General features: G+C 47.5%; 1 protein-coding gene across 1 annotated transcript in view; it reads right to left on the reverse strand.

Annotated features, from left to right (window-relative positions):
* Positions 1-17,583, reverse strand: part of DNAH6 (dynein axonemal heavy chain 6) — a 679,574-nt gene that overhangs the window by 228,214 nt on the left and 433,777 nt on the right. The window contains exons 52-53 of the mRNA XM_063919567.1: positions 16,555-16,816; positions 14,399-14,522 (exon numbers count right to left, since the gene is read on the reverse strand). Of these exons, the coding sequence (XP_063775637.1) occupies positions 14,399-14,522; positions 16,555-16,816 (386 nt within the window). The remainder of the gene's footprint in view (positions 1-14,398; positions 14,523-16,554; positions 16,817-17,583) is intronic.

Raw genomic sequence — 17,583 nt, forward strand, 5'->3', positions numbered from 1 at the left:
ATCTTTTTTCTCAACAAAAAAGAATCCTGCACTCAAAGGAGATTTCGAAGGCCTAATGAAGCCTTTTTTCAGGCTTTCCTGGATATAATTATCCATAGCCGTGGTTTCTGGCCCGGAGAGGGCATATAATCTCCCTTTAGGTAAAGTGGCCCCGGGAACTAAATCTATAGCGCAGTCATAGGACCAATGGGGAGGCAGAAAGTCCGCATTACCCTTGGAGAACACATCAGCAAAATCCTGATATTCCAGAGGAATAAGTTCTGGGGTAACTGCCGCAACCCGGACAGGATGGGAAATACACTCCTTAACACAAAAAGGACCCCATTGGGAAATCTCCCCAGACCGCCAATCTATGGTGGGATTATGAAAGGCAAGCCAGGGTTGACCCAAAACTACTGGAACTGCCGAACAATGTGTAAGGTAAAATTCTATTTCTTCTGAATGTAGGGCCCCCACTGTCAGCAATACTGGAGGTGTGCGTTGAGTAATAACCCCATTGGAAAGCGGACCCCCATCCAAGCCGTGCATGGTGATACGTCTATCTAAGGGTATCAGTGGAACGCCTAAAGCCTTAGCCCAAGCTAAATCCATAAAATTTCCTGCAGCTCCACTGTTGACGAAGGCCGACACCAACGAACTGAGGCTGCCAAAGGAAATCTTTACCGGAACTAATAGAGAATTATTAGAGGAGATTAACTGCAGACCCAAGTGAACCCCCTCACAATTCACTTGGTCAGAGCGTTTCCCGGCTTGTTCGGGCAGTTACGTGCGATATGTCCCTTACCACCACAATACAAACAAAGACCAGAACTTAACCTTCTGGTTCTTTCCTCTGGGGACAGCCGGGAGAGACCCATTTGCATGGGCTCCTCGACGTCCTCAGGAAAAGTATATACACATGGATTAGGCCTAAAAGTTGTTCCTCTTTCAGCCCTCCGCTCTCGGAGACGACGATCAATTTTAATAGCGAGCTCCATGAGTTTGTCTAGAGTCTCAGGAGCGGGGTACTGAAGGAGACTGTCTTTAATCACTTCCGACAGACCGAGGTGAAACTGACTGCGCAGGGCCGGGTCATTCCAGCCACAGTCGTTCGACCAACGGCGAAATTCGGTACAATACACCTCTGCTGGATTTTTGCCTTGCTTAAGGGCACGCAGGTGACTCTCAGCTGATGCTTCTCTATCTGGGTCGTCATATAAGAGGCCTAAGGATTTAAAAAAGGCGTCTACTGATAACAAAGCAGCATCATCCGCTCTTAGCCCAAACGCCCAGGTCTGTGGATCACCCTGAAGTAGAGACATCACAATCCCGACCCGCTGAGACTCAGTACCAGAGGAACGGGGCCTTAAACAAAAATAAAGCTTACAAGCTTCCTTAAAATTAAAAAAATCCTTTCGGTTACCCAAAAAACGGTCAGGTAAATGCATCTTTGGTTCTGGAACCATACTCGGGGAGGCTCGCAAAAGATCTTCCTGCGATCTCACCCGAAGAGTAAGGTCCTGAACCATCTGAGTTAATTCCTGTATTTGGTTAACCAAAAGCTGACTGGGGTTTGGCCCTAAACCTGCCGGATTCATGAGGCCGAATTTCTAGGCCCACCAATACAACGGAAAAAATTAAACCCCCTTTTTTTATTTTTTTATGTGGCCGGTGATAATGTTACGATCCTGATGCTCAGGACAGGGGAGATCTTATGTAGTGAGTCCTGAGCACCAAGACGGAATGCTGGGATTGGGAGATGGGAAGGAAATAGCCCCTAGCACCCTACCTCCGTTGTCTTACCCGTGTTATCAATTCACGCCTGAACGACTATGGTTTCTTGGGCCCATGGCAGCCGCGTTTGAAGGGCGGATTAGGTCTGCCCAACTCCGATGCCCCCTCAGGTCTTAAAGAGAGACAAGGCGTGAACTGAGACAGGGTAATAACAAGGGGACCTCTAACTGAAACGACCACGCTAGGGGCTATAAACTACCTAAAAACTAAACGTATGTGCGGCACGCCGCCAAAGGAAAAGAGCTACAAAGAAACCACTGTCCACTCCCCTACACGGCACCGCCGAGTTCCGGGGAGGACAGTGAAAGCGGAAACCTCCGCAAATGCACCAATTCACAGTAAAGTAAACACTAAGCGGCATAGGCCGCAACACGCGGCAGAAGCCGCTACTCACGAAACCGGGCGAGAACCCCAGATGACAAACAGGTTCGCAAGGACTAGAAGGATTCCCAGGACCGGCTTCGGACCTCCAAAGTACCAAAGGGCAGGGAGCAAGATCCACCAAACACGGCTGACAGGAACAGAGTTCTGCAAGGCAGGAACAGCATACAAGAAGCTATCACCGGCGGGGCTGCAGTTTGCTGGCTCACATAAAAAGGCCCTGCTGGCCAATAACAGGAGGGCCAGCAGGACCAGCCCCCAGACCCTAATTACTAGTTGCCGTGCAGCTGCCCTGCTGCACGAGCAACCTAATTAACTATTCTTAGCAACGGGGAACGCGGTCCACCTGTGGCGTCCCCGTTGCTATGCACCCGGCGGCCCTGCAGGCACGGCGTCCTGCGTTGCCAGGGACCCGGCGGCTATCGTGTGCACGGCGTCCTGGCGTTGCTAGGCGCCGTGCGGGGGACAGGGAAGGAGAGAGGCGCAGCGGCCGTGACCGCTGCTCAGTCAGGGCACGGCCGAAGACCGCCGCGCCTAACAGTCTGACCATTGGTCTGTGTGTACAGTATACAATAACATTACAGTAGTCACTGACCATTTGCCAGAGCTTGTAGATCAATCTGCCACTATTCGCTCTACAGTACTGGATTAGTGGAGCATTAGCCACCCAGTGGTGAAGATGTGTATTGCATGCTGCGTGTGTAGTCATGGCTCAACGCACCTGTCCGTGCCACAACTGAACAACCTGAGCTATCACTTAGGCATGACTAATCCTCCGTTTAGGCGGAGAAACAACAACGATGAGGGAGGCTCCATCTGCAGGAGTTGTGTTTTTATTTATGCATTTATGGTATGTGTTCTAATTTTACAGCAATAAACATTTAAAAACTGAAAAATTATGATGAGACTTCAAGTAGCAAAATAACAATGTATAAATGGGATGGTATCGGAATCCCGGCGCTTGGAATACTGACAGCAGTATCCCAATGCGCAAAATCCTGACATCTTGTTGGTAACCCTCCTTTCCCACAGCCTGACCCTAACCATCCACAAACCCTCCCTGGAGCCTAAGCCTAACCCTTCCCACTTAGTGCCTGACCCTAACCCCTCCTTTTTAGTTCATAAACCTAACCCTCCCTCATTGCAGCCTCACCCTAACCTCCCTCTCATGCAGCCTAACCTTAACCCTCCCTGTGCAGCCTTAACCAACTCCCCCCTCCCCAGTCTAACCCTACCGCTCCCCACCATACTTACGTTTGGGATGCCAGCAGTCGGGATTCTGGTGCCGGCACTGTGACTGATGTTGGCATCCCGGCATCTGTCTTGTGACCAGTGTCGGGATTCCAGCATCGGGATTCAGACTGCCAGCATCCCGAACGCCGCTATGCTGACCAGATCCGTATAAAATAAGTATCTGTAGCTATGCACAAGCTGTACTATTCATGAGTTTGCTACAAGCATAGAGCCTAATTCAGACCTGATCACAGCAGCAAATTTGTTCTCTAATGGGCAAAACTATGTACACTGCGGGGGGGGGGCAGATATACATGTGCAGAAATATTGATTCTGTGCAGGGTAAACACTGGCTGCTTTATTTTTACACTGCAATTTAGAGATCAGTTTGAACACACCACACCCAAATCTAACTCTCTCTGCACATGTTATATCTGCCCCCCCCCCTGCAGTGCACATGGTTTTGCCCATTAGAGAACAAATTTGCTGCTGCGACCAGGTCTGAATTAGGTCCTTAGAGTAAAGTAAATATCATGTAAAAAATAAGAATTTACTCTCCGGTAATTCTATTTCTCGTAGTCCGTAGTGGATGCTGGGACTCCGTAAGGACCATGGGGAATAGCGGCTCCGTAGGAGACTGGGCACAACTAAAAGAAAGCTTTAGACTACTGGTGTGCACTGGCTCCTCCTACTATGACCCTCCTCCAGACTTCAGTTAGGATACTGTGCCCGGAAGAGCTGACACAATAAGGAAGGATTTTGAATCCCGGGTAAGACTCATACCAGCCACACTAATCACACCGTATAACTCGTGATACTATACCCAGTTAACAGCATGATAACAACTGAGCCTCTCAACAGATGGCTCAACAATAACCCTTTAGTTAAACAATAACTATATACAAGTATTGCAGACAATCCGCACTTGGGATGGGCGCCCAGCATCCACTACGGACTACGAGAAATAGATTTACCGGTGAGTAAATTCTTATTTTCTCTGACGTCCTAAGTGGATGCTGGGACTCCGTAAGGACCATGGGAATTATACCAAAGCTCCCAAACGGGCGGGAGAGTGCGGATGACTCTGCAGCACCGAATGGGCAAACTCTAGGTCCTCCACAGCCAGGGTGTCAAACTTATAGAATTTTGCAAACGTGTTTGACCCCGACCAAGTAGCTGCTCGGCAAAGTTGAAGAGCCGAGACCCCTCGGGCAGCCGCCCAAGAAGAGCCCACCTTCCTCGTGGAATGGGCTTTCACTGATTTAGGATGCGGCAGTCCAGCCACAGAATGTGCAAGCTGAATCGTACTACAGATCCAGCGAGCAATAGTCTGCTTTGAAGCAGGTGCACCCAACTTGTTGGGCGCATACAGGATAAATAGCGAGTCAGTTTTTCTGACACCAGCTGTCCTGGAAACATAAATTTTCAGGGCCCTGACTACGTCCAACAACTTGGAAGCCTCCAAGTCTTTAGTAGCCGCAGGCACCACGATAGGTTGGTTCAGATGAAAGGCTGATACCACCTTAGGGAGAAATTGGGGACGAGTCCTCAATTCTGCCCTATCCATATGGAAAATCAGATAAGGGCTTTTACATGACAAAGCCGCCAATTCTGATACACGCCTGGCCGAAGCCAAGGCCAACAACATGACCACTTTCCACGTGAGATATTTCAATTCCACGGTCTTAAGTGGCTCAAACCAATGTGACTTTAGGAAATCCAACACCACGTTGAGATCCCAAGGTGCCACTGGAGGCACAAAAGGGGGCTGAATATGCAGCACTCCCTTAACAAAAGTTTGAACTTCAGGTAGTGAAGCCAGTTCTCTCTGGAAGAAAATCGATAGAGCCAAAATCTGGACCTTAATGGAACCCAATTTTAGGCCCATAGTCACCCCTGACTGTAGGAAGTGCAGGAAACGGCCCAGCTGAAATTCTTCCGTTGGGGCCTTCCTGGCCTCACACCATGCAACATATTTTCGCCATATGCGGTGATAATGGTTTGCGGTTACTTCTTTCCTAGCTTTAATCAGCGTAGGAATGACTTCCTCCGGAATGCCCTTTTCCTTCAGGATCCGGTGTTCAACCGCCATGCCGTCAAACGCAGCCGCGGTAAGTCTTGGAACAGACAGGGCCCCTGCTGCAGCAGGTCCTGTCTGAGCGGCAGAGGCCATGGGTCCTCTGAGATCATTTCTTAAAGTTCCGGGTACCAAGCTCTTCTTGGCCAATCCGGAACAATGAGTATAGTTCTTACTCCTCTTCTCCTTATTATCCTCAGTACCTTTGGTATGAGAGGAAGAGGAGGGAACACATAAACCGACCGGTACACCCACGGTGTCACTAGAGCGTCCACAGCTATCGCCTGCGGGTCTCGACCTGGCGCAATACTTTTCTAGCTTTTTGTTTAGGCGGGACGCCATCATGTCCACCTGTGGCCTTTCCCAACGGTTTACAATCAGTTGGAAGACTTCTGGATGAAGTCCCCACTCTCCCGGGTGGAGGTCGTGCCTGCTGAGGAAGTCTGCTTCCCAGTTGTCCACTCCCGGAATGAACACTGCTGACAGTGCTAACACGTGATTTTCCGCCCATCGAAGAATCCTTGTGGCTTCTGCCATCGCCGTCCTGCTTCTCGTGCCGCCCTGTCGGTTTACATGGGCGACCGCCGTGATGTTGTCTGACTGGATCAGTACCGGCTGGTTTTGAAGCAGGGGTTTTGCCTGAGTTAGGGCATTGTAAATGGCCCTCAGTTCCAGAATATTTATGTGCAGGGAAGCCTCCTGACTTGACCATAGTCCTTGGAAGTTTCTCCCTGTGTGACTGCCCCCCAGCCTCGAAGGCTGGCATCCGTGGTCACCAGGACCCAGTCCTGTATGCCGAATCTGCGGCCCTCTTCGATGCATCTGAAGATGCGATCCGGACCACTTGTCCAACAGGTCCCACTGAAAGGTTCTTGCATGGAACCTGCCGAATGGAATTGCTTCGTAGGAAGCTACCATCTTTCCTAGGATCCGCGTGCAGTGATGCACCGACACCTGTTTTGGTTTTAGGAGGCCTCTGACTAGAGATGACAGCTCCTTGGCCTTCTCCTCCGGGAGAAACACTTTTTTCTGTTCTGTGTCCAGAACCATCCCCAGGAACAGTAGACGTGTCGTAGGGACCAGCTGTGACTTTGGAATATTTAGAATCCAGCCGTGCTGTTGTAGCACCTCCCGAGATAGTGCTACCCCGACCAACAACTGCTTCCTGGACCTCGCCTTTATCAGGAGATCGTCCAAGTACGGGATAATTAAAACTCCCTTCTTTCGAAGGAGTATCATCATTTCGGCCATTACCTTGGTAAAGACCCTCGGAGCCGTGGATAGACCGAACGGCAACGTCTGGAATTGGTAATGACAATCCTGTACCACAAATCTAACGTACTCCTGGTGAGGATGGTAAATGGGGACATGCAGGTAAGCATCCTTGATGTCCAGTGATACCATGTAATCCCCCTCGTCCAGGCTTGCAATAACCGCCCTGAGCATTCCATCTTGAACTTGAATTTTTTTATATATGTGTTCAAGGATTTCAAATTTAAAATGGGTCTCACCGAACCGTCCGGTTTCGGTACCACAAACATTGTGGAATAGTAACCCCGTCCTTGTTGAAGTAGGGGCAACTTTACTATCACCTGTTGTGAATACAGCTTGTGAATTGCCTGTAACACTGCCTCCCTGCCTGAGGGAGTGGTTGGTAAGGCAGATTTGAGGAAACGGCGGGGGGGAGACGTCTCGAATTCCAGCTTGTACCCCTGAGATACTACTTGAAAGATCCAGGGATCCACCCGTGAGCGAGCCCACTGATTGCTGAAATATTTGAGACGGGCCCCCACCGTACCTGGCTCCGCCTGTGGAGCCCCAGCGTCATGCTGTGGACTTAGAGGAAGCGGGGGAGGACTTTTGCTCCTGGGAACTGGATGTATGCTGCAGCTTTTTCCCTCTACCTCTGCCTCTGGGCAGAAAGGACGCGCCCCTAACCCGCTTGCCCCTATTGGGCCGAAAGGACTGTACCTGATAATACGGTGCTTTCTTTGGCTGTGAGGGAACATGGGGTAAAAATGTAGACTTCCCAGCTGTTGCTGTGGAAACTAGGTCCGAGAGACCATCCCCGAACAACTCCTCACCCTTATAAGGCAGAACTTCCATGTGCCTTTTAGAATCTGCATCTCCTGTCCACTGCCGAGTCCATAACCCTCTCCTGGCAGAAATGGACATTGCACTTATTTTAGATGCCAGCCGGCAAATATCCCTCTGTGCATCCCTCATGTATAAAAGTGCGTCTTTAATATGCTCTACGGTTAGCAATATAGTGTCCCTGTCTAGGGTATCAATACTTTCCGACAGGGAATCTGACCACGCAGCTGCAGCACTGCACATCCATGCTGAAGCAATAGCTGGTCTCAGTATAACAGCTGTGTGTGTATATATAGACTTCAGGATAGCCTCCTGCTTTCTATCAGCAGATTCCTTCAGGGCGGCCGTATCCGGAGACGGTAGTGCCACCTTCTTTGACAAGCGTGTGAGCGCTTTATCCACCCTAGGGGATGTTTCCCAACGTGACCTATCCTCTGGCGGGAAAGGGTACGCCATTAGTAACCTCTTAGAAATTACCAGTTTCTTATCAGGGGAAGCCCACGCTTCTTCACACACTTCATTTAACTCTTCAGATGGAGGAAAAGCTACTGGTAGTTTTTTCTCTCCAAACATAATACCCTTTTTTGTGGTACCGGGGGTAACATCAGAAATGTGCAACACATTTTTCATTGCCTCAATCATGTAACGTGTGGCCCTACTGGAAGTTACATTAGTCTCATCGTCGTCGACACTGGAGTCAGTATCCGTGTCGACATCTGTGTCTGCCATCTGAGGTAGCGGGCGTTTTAGAGCCCCTGATGGCTTTTGAGACGCCTGGGCAGGCACAGGCTGAGAAGCCGGCTGTCCCACATTTGGTATGTCGTCAAACCTTTTATGCAAGGAGTCGACACTGTCGCGTAATTCCTTCCACACCACCATCCACTCAGATGTCGACCCCGCAGGGGGTGACATCACATTTATCGGCATCTGCTCCGCCTCCACATAAGCCTCCTCATCAAACATGTCGACACAGTCGTACCGACACACCGCATACACACAGGGAATGCTCTGACAGAGGACAGGACCCCACAAAGCCCTTTGGGGAGACAGAGAGAGAGTATGCCAGCACACACCAGAGCGCTATATAACACAGGGATCCCACTATAAATGAGTGTTTTTCCCTTATAGCTGCTTATATTATATATACTGCGCCTAAATTTAGTGCCCCCCTCTCTTTTTTACCCTTATGTAGCTTGACACTGCAGGGGAGAGCCAGGGAGCGTCCTTCCAGCGGAGCTGTGAGGGAAAAATGGCGCCAGTGTGCTGAGGGAGATGGCCCCGCCCCTTTTCCGGCGGACTTCTCCCGCTTTTTCTGGAATTCTGGCAGGGGTATTTTTACACCTATATAGCCTTCCTGACTATATATGGTGTAGATTTGCCAGCCAATGTGTCTTATATTGCCCTCAGGGCGCCACCCCCCAGCGCCCTGCACCCATCAGTGAACGGAGTGTGAGGTGTGCATGAGGAGCAATGGCGCACAGCTGCAGTGCTGTGCGCTACCTTGTTGAAGACAGAAGTCTTCTGCCGCCGATTTTCCGGAACACTTCTTGCTTCTGGCTCTGTAAGGGGGCCGGCGGCGCGGCTCCGGGAACGAACACCAAGGTCGGGTCCTGCGGTCGATCCCTCTGGAGTCCCTCGCTGCAGTGAGTCTGTTGCCAGCAGATCCCACTGTAAAATAAAAAACCTAAAATATACTTTCTTTCTAGGAGCTCAGGAGAGCCCCTAGTGTGCATCCAGCTCAGCCGGGCACAAGATTCTAACTGAAGTCTGGAGGAGGGTCATAGTGGGAGGAGCCAGTGCACACCAGTAGTCTAAAGCTTTCTTTTAGTTGTGCCCAGTCTCCTGCGGAGCCGCTATTCCCCATGGTCCTTACGGAGTCCCAGCATCCACTTAGGACGTCAGAGAAATGTAAAGTAAAAATTTATTGTCTGCAATTATCTACTCCGATGAGCACTGAAAGTTCTAAGTCTATTTTAGCAACTCAAGTTCATTGTAAAAGGGTTTCTACTGTCAGAGGAAGGTATACTCCTGCATGTTTTTTGGGATTGTTCTTTCCTTCGACAATACTGGGTTGCGGTTTTTGATGTATTGTCAAAATGAAGGTTGTTGTCAACCGGGATCCGGCTTTTGCACTCCTACATAGACGCCCCCTTCCGTTCTCAAAGCTGAACGCTATTTGGCATGCCAACTTTTGCTTGTACTGTACCTAGAGCCGCATTAGCTCAACTCCATATTCTACAAAGCCCACCTCTCCTATAATGAAATGGCTTTCCTGGCACTTTAATGTTACTGATGGTGTATATAAAAGGGGAGATAGTGTACAGCTCTATCAAACTTTTCACTTAATCTTGATGTGAAAAGATTGATGGTCTGTCATGGTTATGATTGATAAGGAAGAACAATACAGCTTCTGAAGAAAAGCGACAAATTGTCCTTAGAAGTAAAAAACACGACAGTAATGTGACAATCCTGTAGGAAATGTGTATGTTTAGGAAAAGAGGTATCAGATAGTATAAGCATTATGTCAGTATATAAACCCTCCTGGTTTATGTCTGCAGCCTAAGAATGTAAATCTTGGACTACATGCTTAAATTCATGTTGATGGTGATAATTGGATTTAGTTTTTCACCTCCTCAAGATTAGAGGTTTCAGCAGATATGCAATTTGTCAGGAAGGTCTCTGGGTCAAACTGAAATTCTCTTGTTATTTCTAGGAGAAGTTCTACTAGGTGTCCTTGAAAAGTTTTATAGTACAAACCACTCTGACCATCAAAATCGAAACTATGGCAAGTCGATAGTAATAGTGCTCCAAATTTTCACATTACAATGCTTATTTTAGATGGCATCAAAAGATAACCTGTCTCAATGAGTTTGGTGCAGGAACAGACAGAGGTTACAGTAGTATACTAGTATATATCTATTTTCTGAGATTGCCTTATGAACCTGATATCTTTGTCAGTAACTAAACCCTGGTTGAGAAATAAAGTGCAGCCCAGCAAGGTATGAAGTCTGTATGATTCAGGGAAGAATGATTAAGGACCAGAACATCAAAATCATTTTTTTTTTTACAGCAGGTATCTTGCAGATAAATGGGTTTTTTTGGGGGGAGAGATTGGGCTAGTTAGCTGCAAAATGAGACTAAGAGGGTAATTCAGACCGGATCGTAGCAGCACATTTGTTAGCAGTTGGGCAAAACCATATGCACTGCAGGTGTGGCAGATATAACAATTGCAGAGACAGTTAGATTTGGGTGGGTTATTTTGTTTCTGTGCAGAGTAAATACTAGCTGCCAGAGCCGGCCCTAACCAATAAGATGCCCTAGGAAAGATTTTGGCTGGTGCCCCCTTGCACAGATGCTAGTTCTGCCTCTGACCCTTTCCCAGCACCATCACCCCTCACCCATAGCAGTCCTCATTTTGGTGCTCCTATCCCCTATATTTTAAATAGGAACAGTGTGCACATTCAGTGTGCAGCTCAAAACGGTGCGTGTTCTTGCTGGGAAGGGGCATGGCCACACAATAATACCCCCAGTTGAAATTACGCCACACAGTACTGCAACTTTATTCACATTAAATCATACAAAAGTGTCTCTTATTCACGTTATATCACACAGTAGTATCACGTTACTCCTCACAGTAGTGCCCTTTATTAACATTACACCACACCATATTGCTCTTTATTCACATTAGACCACACAGTAGTGCCCTTTCTATACGTTACACCACAAAGTACTGTAGTACACCTTATACAGATAATACTGCACATTAGTAATGCATTTCGTTTGCATATAGAGCCGCAGTCAGACACAGTATATAGGCATGCTGCATATTTTAATCAGCAGAAGCTGCTTGTGCCTCTAGGCCAGGCATGTCCAAACTGCGGCCCTCCAGCTGTTGTGAAACTACATATCCCAGCATGCCCTGACACAGTTTTGCTGTCAGAGAATGCTAAAGCTGTGTCAGGGCATGCTGGGATGTGTAGTTTCTCAACAGCTGGAGGGCCGCAGTTTGGACATGCCTGCTCTAGGCATTCCAAATGCCCTAGGCATTTGCCTATATTGCCTATGCCTAAGGCCGACTCTGCTGGCTGCTTTATTTTTACACTGCAATTTAGATTTCTGTTTGAACACACCCCACCTAAATCTAATCTCTCTGCAAATGTTATATCTGCCACACCTGCAGTGCACATGGGGGGTGATTCCGAGTTGTTCGCTCGCTAGCTGCTTTTAGCAGCATTGCACACGCTAAGCCGCCGCCTACTGGGAGTGTATCTTAGCATAGCAGAATTGCGAACGAAAGCTTCGCTAATTTTCTCGTAACGATTACCCCGTAGTTTCTGAGTAGCTCCAGACTTACTCAGCCATTGCGACCAGCTCAGTCCTTTTCGTTCCTGGTTTGACGTCACAAACACACCCAGCGTTCGCCCAGCCACTCCCCCAATTCTCCAGACACTACCGCGTTTTGGAACTCGATAGCTTGCGTTTTTCCGCACACTCCCAAAAAACGGCCAGTTTCCGCCCAGAAACACCCACTTTCTGTCAATCACACTACGAACAGCACAGCAATGAAAGAGCTTTGTTATGCCGTGAGTAAAATACCTAACTTTTGTGTAAAATAACTAAGCGCATGCGCTCTGCGAACCTTGCGCATGCGCAGTAAGCGACTAATCGCAGTATAGCGAAAATCGGCAACGAGCGAACAACTCGGAATGAGGGCCATGGTTTTGCCCAACTGCTAACAAATTTGCTGCTACGATCAGGTCTGAATTAGGCCCTAAGAGCCTATTCCGCCTTTTAATTATCGGTGGGTTGTTAAGTATCCAACTCACTGTGAGTAGTAGCGGTGGATACACAGTCACAAGAGCGATTGAACATTGCTCCGGTATGAAGATAGCTGATCTGAAGATAAGCTTGCGGAGACTCAGCAGTATTTGAGCACATGCCTGGACTGGGGTTCACACATGTGCAGAAGAACTCTGCGTTCGGCAGAAAGAGCCGAACAGAAGCAGAGGGATCCATTCGGATCCATCTTCACAACCCCAAAAACTCCTTCCCATAAGCAGTGGCGGATTTAAAGTGGGGTGCCCCCCCCCCCCCCCCCCTGTAGACCTGCCACGCACATTTGATATGCTGGCACCAGGCCCACTCTACTCATGTTACTTCCCCCACGGAGCGACCGTGGTGATGATAATCTGACTGTGTAGTGTAGCACTGAGTGTGTTAGACCGCCCACCACTGACCCAGCGTTACCTAGCAGCCTTCACTCTGGCCACCAGATAGATAAGATGCATGACCATAATTCTGCAGTGTCCCTATATACAGTATGTTATCCCATAGAGAGCTTTTAAACATTGGCCCAAACATGTTGCCAATTGCTAAAGTCTATCCCAGTCACAGTACAGCAGTGTTCTGCTGGGTGACTGACATGCTCTGGACTGGCTGTGGATGATGAGCATTGTAGTAGGTTCAGATAAGGGATTACATAGGACTATTTGCAGGAGGTGTCACCTCAGGATAGCCACTATTCCACCAGGAGTCAGAAATGGCGGATCCCTGGGCAAAGGACCTGTAAACTGTTATCTATATTATCTATCTGTATGCATCTGAATACAGCATTGCTCTAGCAGCAGATAACCACCGAAATCTGTAAGCCCCACCCCCAGGACCCAACACTCAGCAGCAGGTGGGGTCTACAAGCACACTGGTCACGTTTATCACTGCACATCACAATCACATCCCATCCTCAGCTCCCCTGTCCCTCCCAGTCTGGATTCATTTAGAGAAAAGCTGGGCAGAGGGGGGAGAGAGTCTTTCTAAAAATAGATCTGAGACTCCATATCTGCCAGGAATAATATCCAGAGTGTGCAGCTTCTGCAGCCCTTGACCACAGTGCAGCTAAGAGTGCGCCTTAAGCTGAGAGGCAAGCAGTGTCACTGTCTTCTCCATGCCCGGCTCCCCCTTCCCTGGCCACGTCCTCCTCCTGCCAAGTATCTTTATGCCGCTGCGTGATGACAGAGAATCCACAGTAGGCATTTGAGGATGCTGGGTTTTTTCTTAAAAATGTGTTGAAAATGGGAGGAGTAAAACTAAGTGGGTAGAGCTATGAGTAGAAGGGAGAAGTCTCAAACGGGCAGAGACGGGAGGGGGCGTGCCAATGGCGATAGAACGCTGTTGGCGGCAGCTGCGTGATGTCACACGCAGCCGCTGCGACCCGGGAGCTGCACTGGCAGGGAGCTGCTCAGCAGGTGCAAAAGCATCGCCGCTGTGTGATGCTTTTGCACCCTTGCGGGGGAGGAAGGGGGTAGTGACTAGCCCCGTGCCCAGTCACCCCCGCATGTCAGAGAAACTGACTGTAGATGTGCTAAATTTAGCACATCTAAGATCAGATCTGAATTAACCCCAAAAGCTGCTAAGGGCATCTGCACAAAACACATGCCAAAAGCAGGCAAAGCTAAGTATGATTTCTCGGCGGCCAGGATGCCATCCATCAGTATACCGACAACGGCATCCCGGCCGCGAGGCGAGCGCAAAAAATCCCCTTCTGGGTTTACTGTGCTCACCATGCTGCGGTCTCGGTGGCTCGCTGTGCTTGCCACAGGTTCTATTCCCACTGTATGGGTGTCGTATACACCCTCGATTGGGAATAGTCCTGTTGCCCGAGTATTCCGGCTGCCGGCATTGCCAGCTATCGGGATTCCGGCATCGATATCCTGAATGCTGGGATCCTGACAACCGACAAATTAAACATATACCGCTAAATGTACCGCATATTCATGTATATTTTGGTTAACAATCAGATATAACCACATTGTTGTAATGTATAAGAACAAAAAGAAAACTTACAAAGACTTTCTTTTTCCCCAAAGCTTTTATCAAATTGATCCTGCAGCTTATTAATTTGTTCTTCAACATCTTTTAATTTCCTTTGCTTCTCTCGCAGAGTGATCATAGTAGCATCAAGCTCAGCCTAAAGAAAGAAGAAACCATTGTGAATGCTAGACACATCTTATTCTACCATCATCTAAAGGACTGTAGAATAGCAGTAGCACCAGCATCAGCTGCAAATGTGACCCTAATAATACTGAACCACCTATTATCATCAGCAATGCAATAAGACAGTGAAAGGAAGACACTACTTGACCCAAATAGACATAACTACAGTTTAGGCCCATTTTGTACAATGGGGGTAATTCCGAGTTGATCGCAGCATCAAATTTGTTAGCAGTTGGGCAAAACCATTTGCACTGCATGTGTGGCAGATATAACATTTGCAGAGAGAGTTAGATTTGGGTGGGGTGTATTCAAACTGAAATCTAAATTGCAGTGTAAAAATAAAGCAGCCAGTATTTACCCTGCACAGAAACAAAATAACCCCCCCAAATCTAACTCTCTCTGCAAATGTTATATCTGCCCCCCCTGCAGTGCACATGGTTTTACCCAACTGCTAACAAATTTGATGCTGCGATCAACTCGGAATTACCCCCAATGTCTATAGAAAACAGCTACATCTGCAGATAAACTCATACATTGGTAGCTGGGCAAAGTTATCTTTTATGTGACTGGTGATGAGCCCTCCCAGTCTGGTGTCTCACTGGGCCTGCTATGGCTGTACTTTGCATCATTCTGACCGTCATATGTCACAATTAGATATACCGATATATGAAACATTTGAATGTGGCATAATGTACTATAGTAAAGTGTAATATCTACACAAACTAAGCAACAGTTAAGGGGAATTCAATTAGCCACTATAATTTACTGCAGGCTCAGTGATCCCCTGGGGCTATTCAATTAACCCTTAAGTTAGCATGCTGGCAGAACTTATAATGGATTTTTTTTCATACGCAAAAAAAAAATCCCCGATAACTAGAGGGTTAACAGGTGCTGCGACCCTGTTAACGAACAAGTCAGTGAACTTTTCATGGCAAAACATGTTGACACATTAAGTTAACCGGTGTTAAAAAGGGGTTCAGGTGAAAAAAGGACTGGAATTTAATAGCCGCAGGCGATAAAGCCCAAGGCCATCGCCCTTTTGCACCCCTTAACAACACTAATTGAATATGGTCCTTAGTCTTAATTTATGGCAGTAAAGCTTATAGCATTAGTTGAGTGCTAACACAGGGTCCTACTCAGAGTTAGAAGGCCAATTTGCACCTTGGTAAAACCATATTCACCTTGGTGAAACCAAGTGGCACTGCAGGTGAGGTACATTTGAAATACAGTATGCAGACAGATTTGTAGCTGGGAAGGGGTGTGTCCTGGCTTAATTCTAAATTGCAGTGTAAATACTGAGGTGCCCAGTATTTGTTCACTACATGCATAAGCACAAAAACAATCATTTTTTGCATGCAAAAAACAACAACTACTCCTTGCATTGCAACATGGTTTATTCCAAGCTGTTCCTTTATTGCTTTTACTCCTAACATAGGCAGTGCATAGGCAGTGCACCCTGTGCCTACTTGGCCCCCTAAACCCATGATCACTGCTTCACAGGCTGCATGGTGCAAACCACATGAAGGGGCCATGGGACAGCAACAGTGCCGGATCCAGGGCCCGGGTCCCCGTGTGACGGCACCACTCGCACACCCCTAGTTGCTGCCATGTTCTAACGCTGGGCATACATTGTCAGGCCAATAGACATTTTATCTGACAGCTTGAATCCATCAGATATAGTGGCCATACACAGATATTTCATAGTGTATGGTTTAGAAATCTAGGAACAGGGGAAATGTCAGGCGAGCATACACTGCCAGATGTGCCCGACAATGATTAGATCAGTCTGGCATGTTGGATGATCTTTCGTGCCTGACCGTCCAATCATCGCTGCTCGGTTGCAGCCATAGACTATGCCATTACCAGCCCTATCCGAGGTCAGTCTATAAATAGGGTGATAATTGCATACTGTATGCCCAGCATAACACTGAGTAAGTCACCTAATAGTTGCATTATGTTTTTGAAATCCTGCCACAATATTATATGAGTAATAGATGGAAAAGTACCTGTGCGGCTGCCAGCTTTTGTTTTTTTGGTTCAACTTCTTTTAGCACTCTAGAATAAAGATCCATGGCTCTGGCCCACATACACATAGATCGGCATGCTTTGGACACCTTTTCCACCTTTTCTGGTACAAAATCAGGGTTATTAATGTATTTCTGAAGTTTCAGCAAAATTTGAGGTTTTATGTTTTCTTTGTCATATTCCAGAAGTCTTTTGAGAAAATTGGTATCTCCCAGAAGTTGTTTTGCTGCTGTCCAATCCGGCCTAAAGAAAACCAGTAATTCACAGTAATTAGACAAGTAACAACTGCAATGGTAATTACCCTTATCCCACTGCTGGTACTTGCTATTATTTTATATTGTAGTAATAAATATTTACAATTCATTAAATTGTTCATCAAGGTTAACAGACTATTCACAAAAAATATGGCTAGATCAAGTTGAAATTATTTGTAATATTTTTATTTTTTTTTATTTTTTTTTACCTAAGGTGAATTGTGCCTATAAATTATTACCCAGTATTGGGGGTCATTCCGAGTTGTTCGCTCGTTATTTTTTTCTCGCAACGGAGCGATTAGTCGCTAATGCGCATGCGCAATGTCCGCACTGGTAAATTTGCTATGCAGTTTGGAGTTTTACTCACGGCATTACGAGGTTTTTTCTTCGTTCTGGTGATCGGAGTGTGATTGACAGGAAGTGGGTGTTTCTGGGCGGAAACAGGCCATTTTATGGGAGTGTGTGAAAAAACGCTACCGTTTCTGGGAAAAACGCGGGAGTGGCTGGAGAAACGGAGGAGTGTCTGGGCGAACGCTGGGTGTGTTTGTGACGTCAAACCAGGAACGACAAGCACTGAACTGATCGCACTGACAGAGTAAGTATCGAGCTACTCAGAAACTGCACAGAGAAGTCTTTTCGCAATATTGCGAATCTTTCGTTCACAATTTTGATAAGCTAAGATTCACTCCCAGTAGGCAGCGGCTTAGCGTGTGCAAAGCTGCTAAAAGCAGCTTGCGAGCGAACAACTCGGAATGA

The sequence above is a fragment of the Pseudophryne corroboree genome, chromosome 1 (genome assembly GCF_028390025.1).
Source record: "Pseudophryne corroboree isolate aPseCor3 chromosome 1, aPseCor3.hap2, whole genome shotgun sequence".
In the NCBI taxonomy this organism is placed as follows: Eukaryota; Metazoa; Chordata; class Amphibia; order Anura; family Myobatrachidae; genus Pseudophryne; species Pseudophryne corroboree.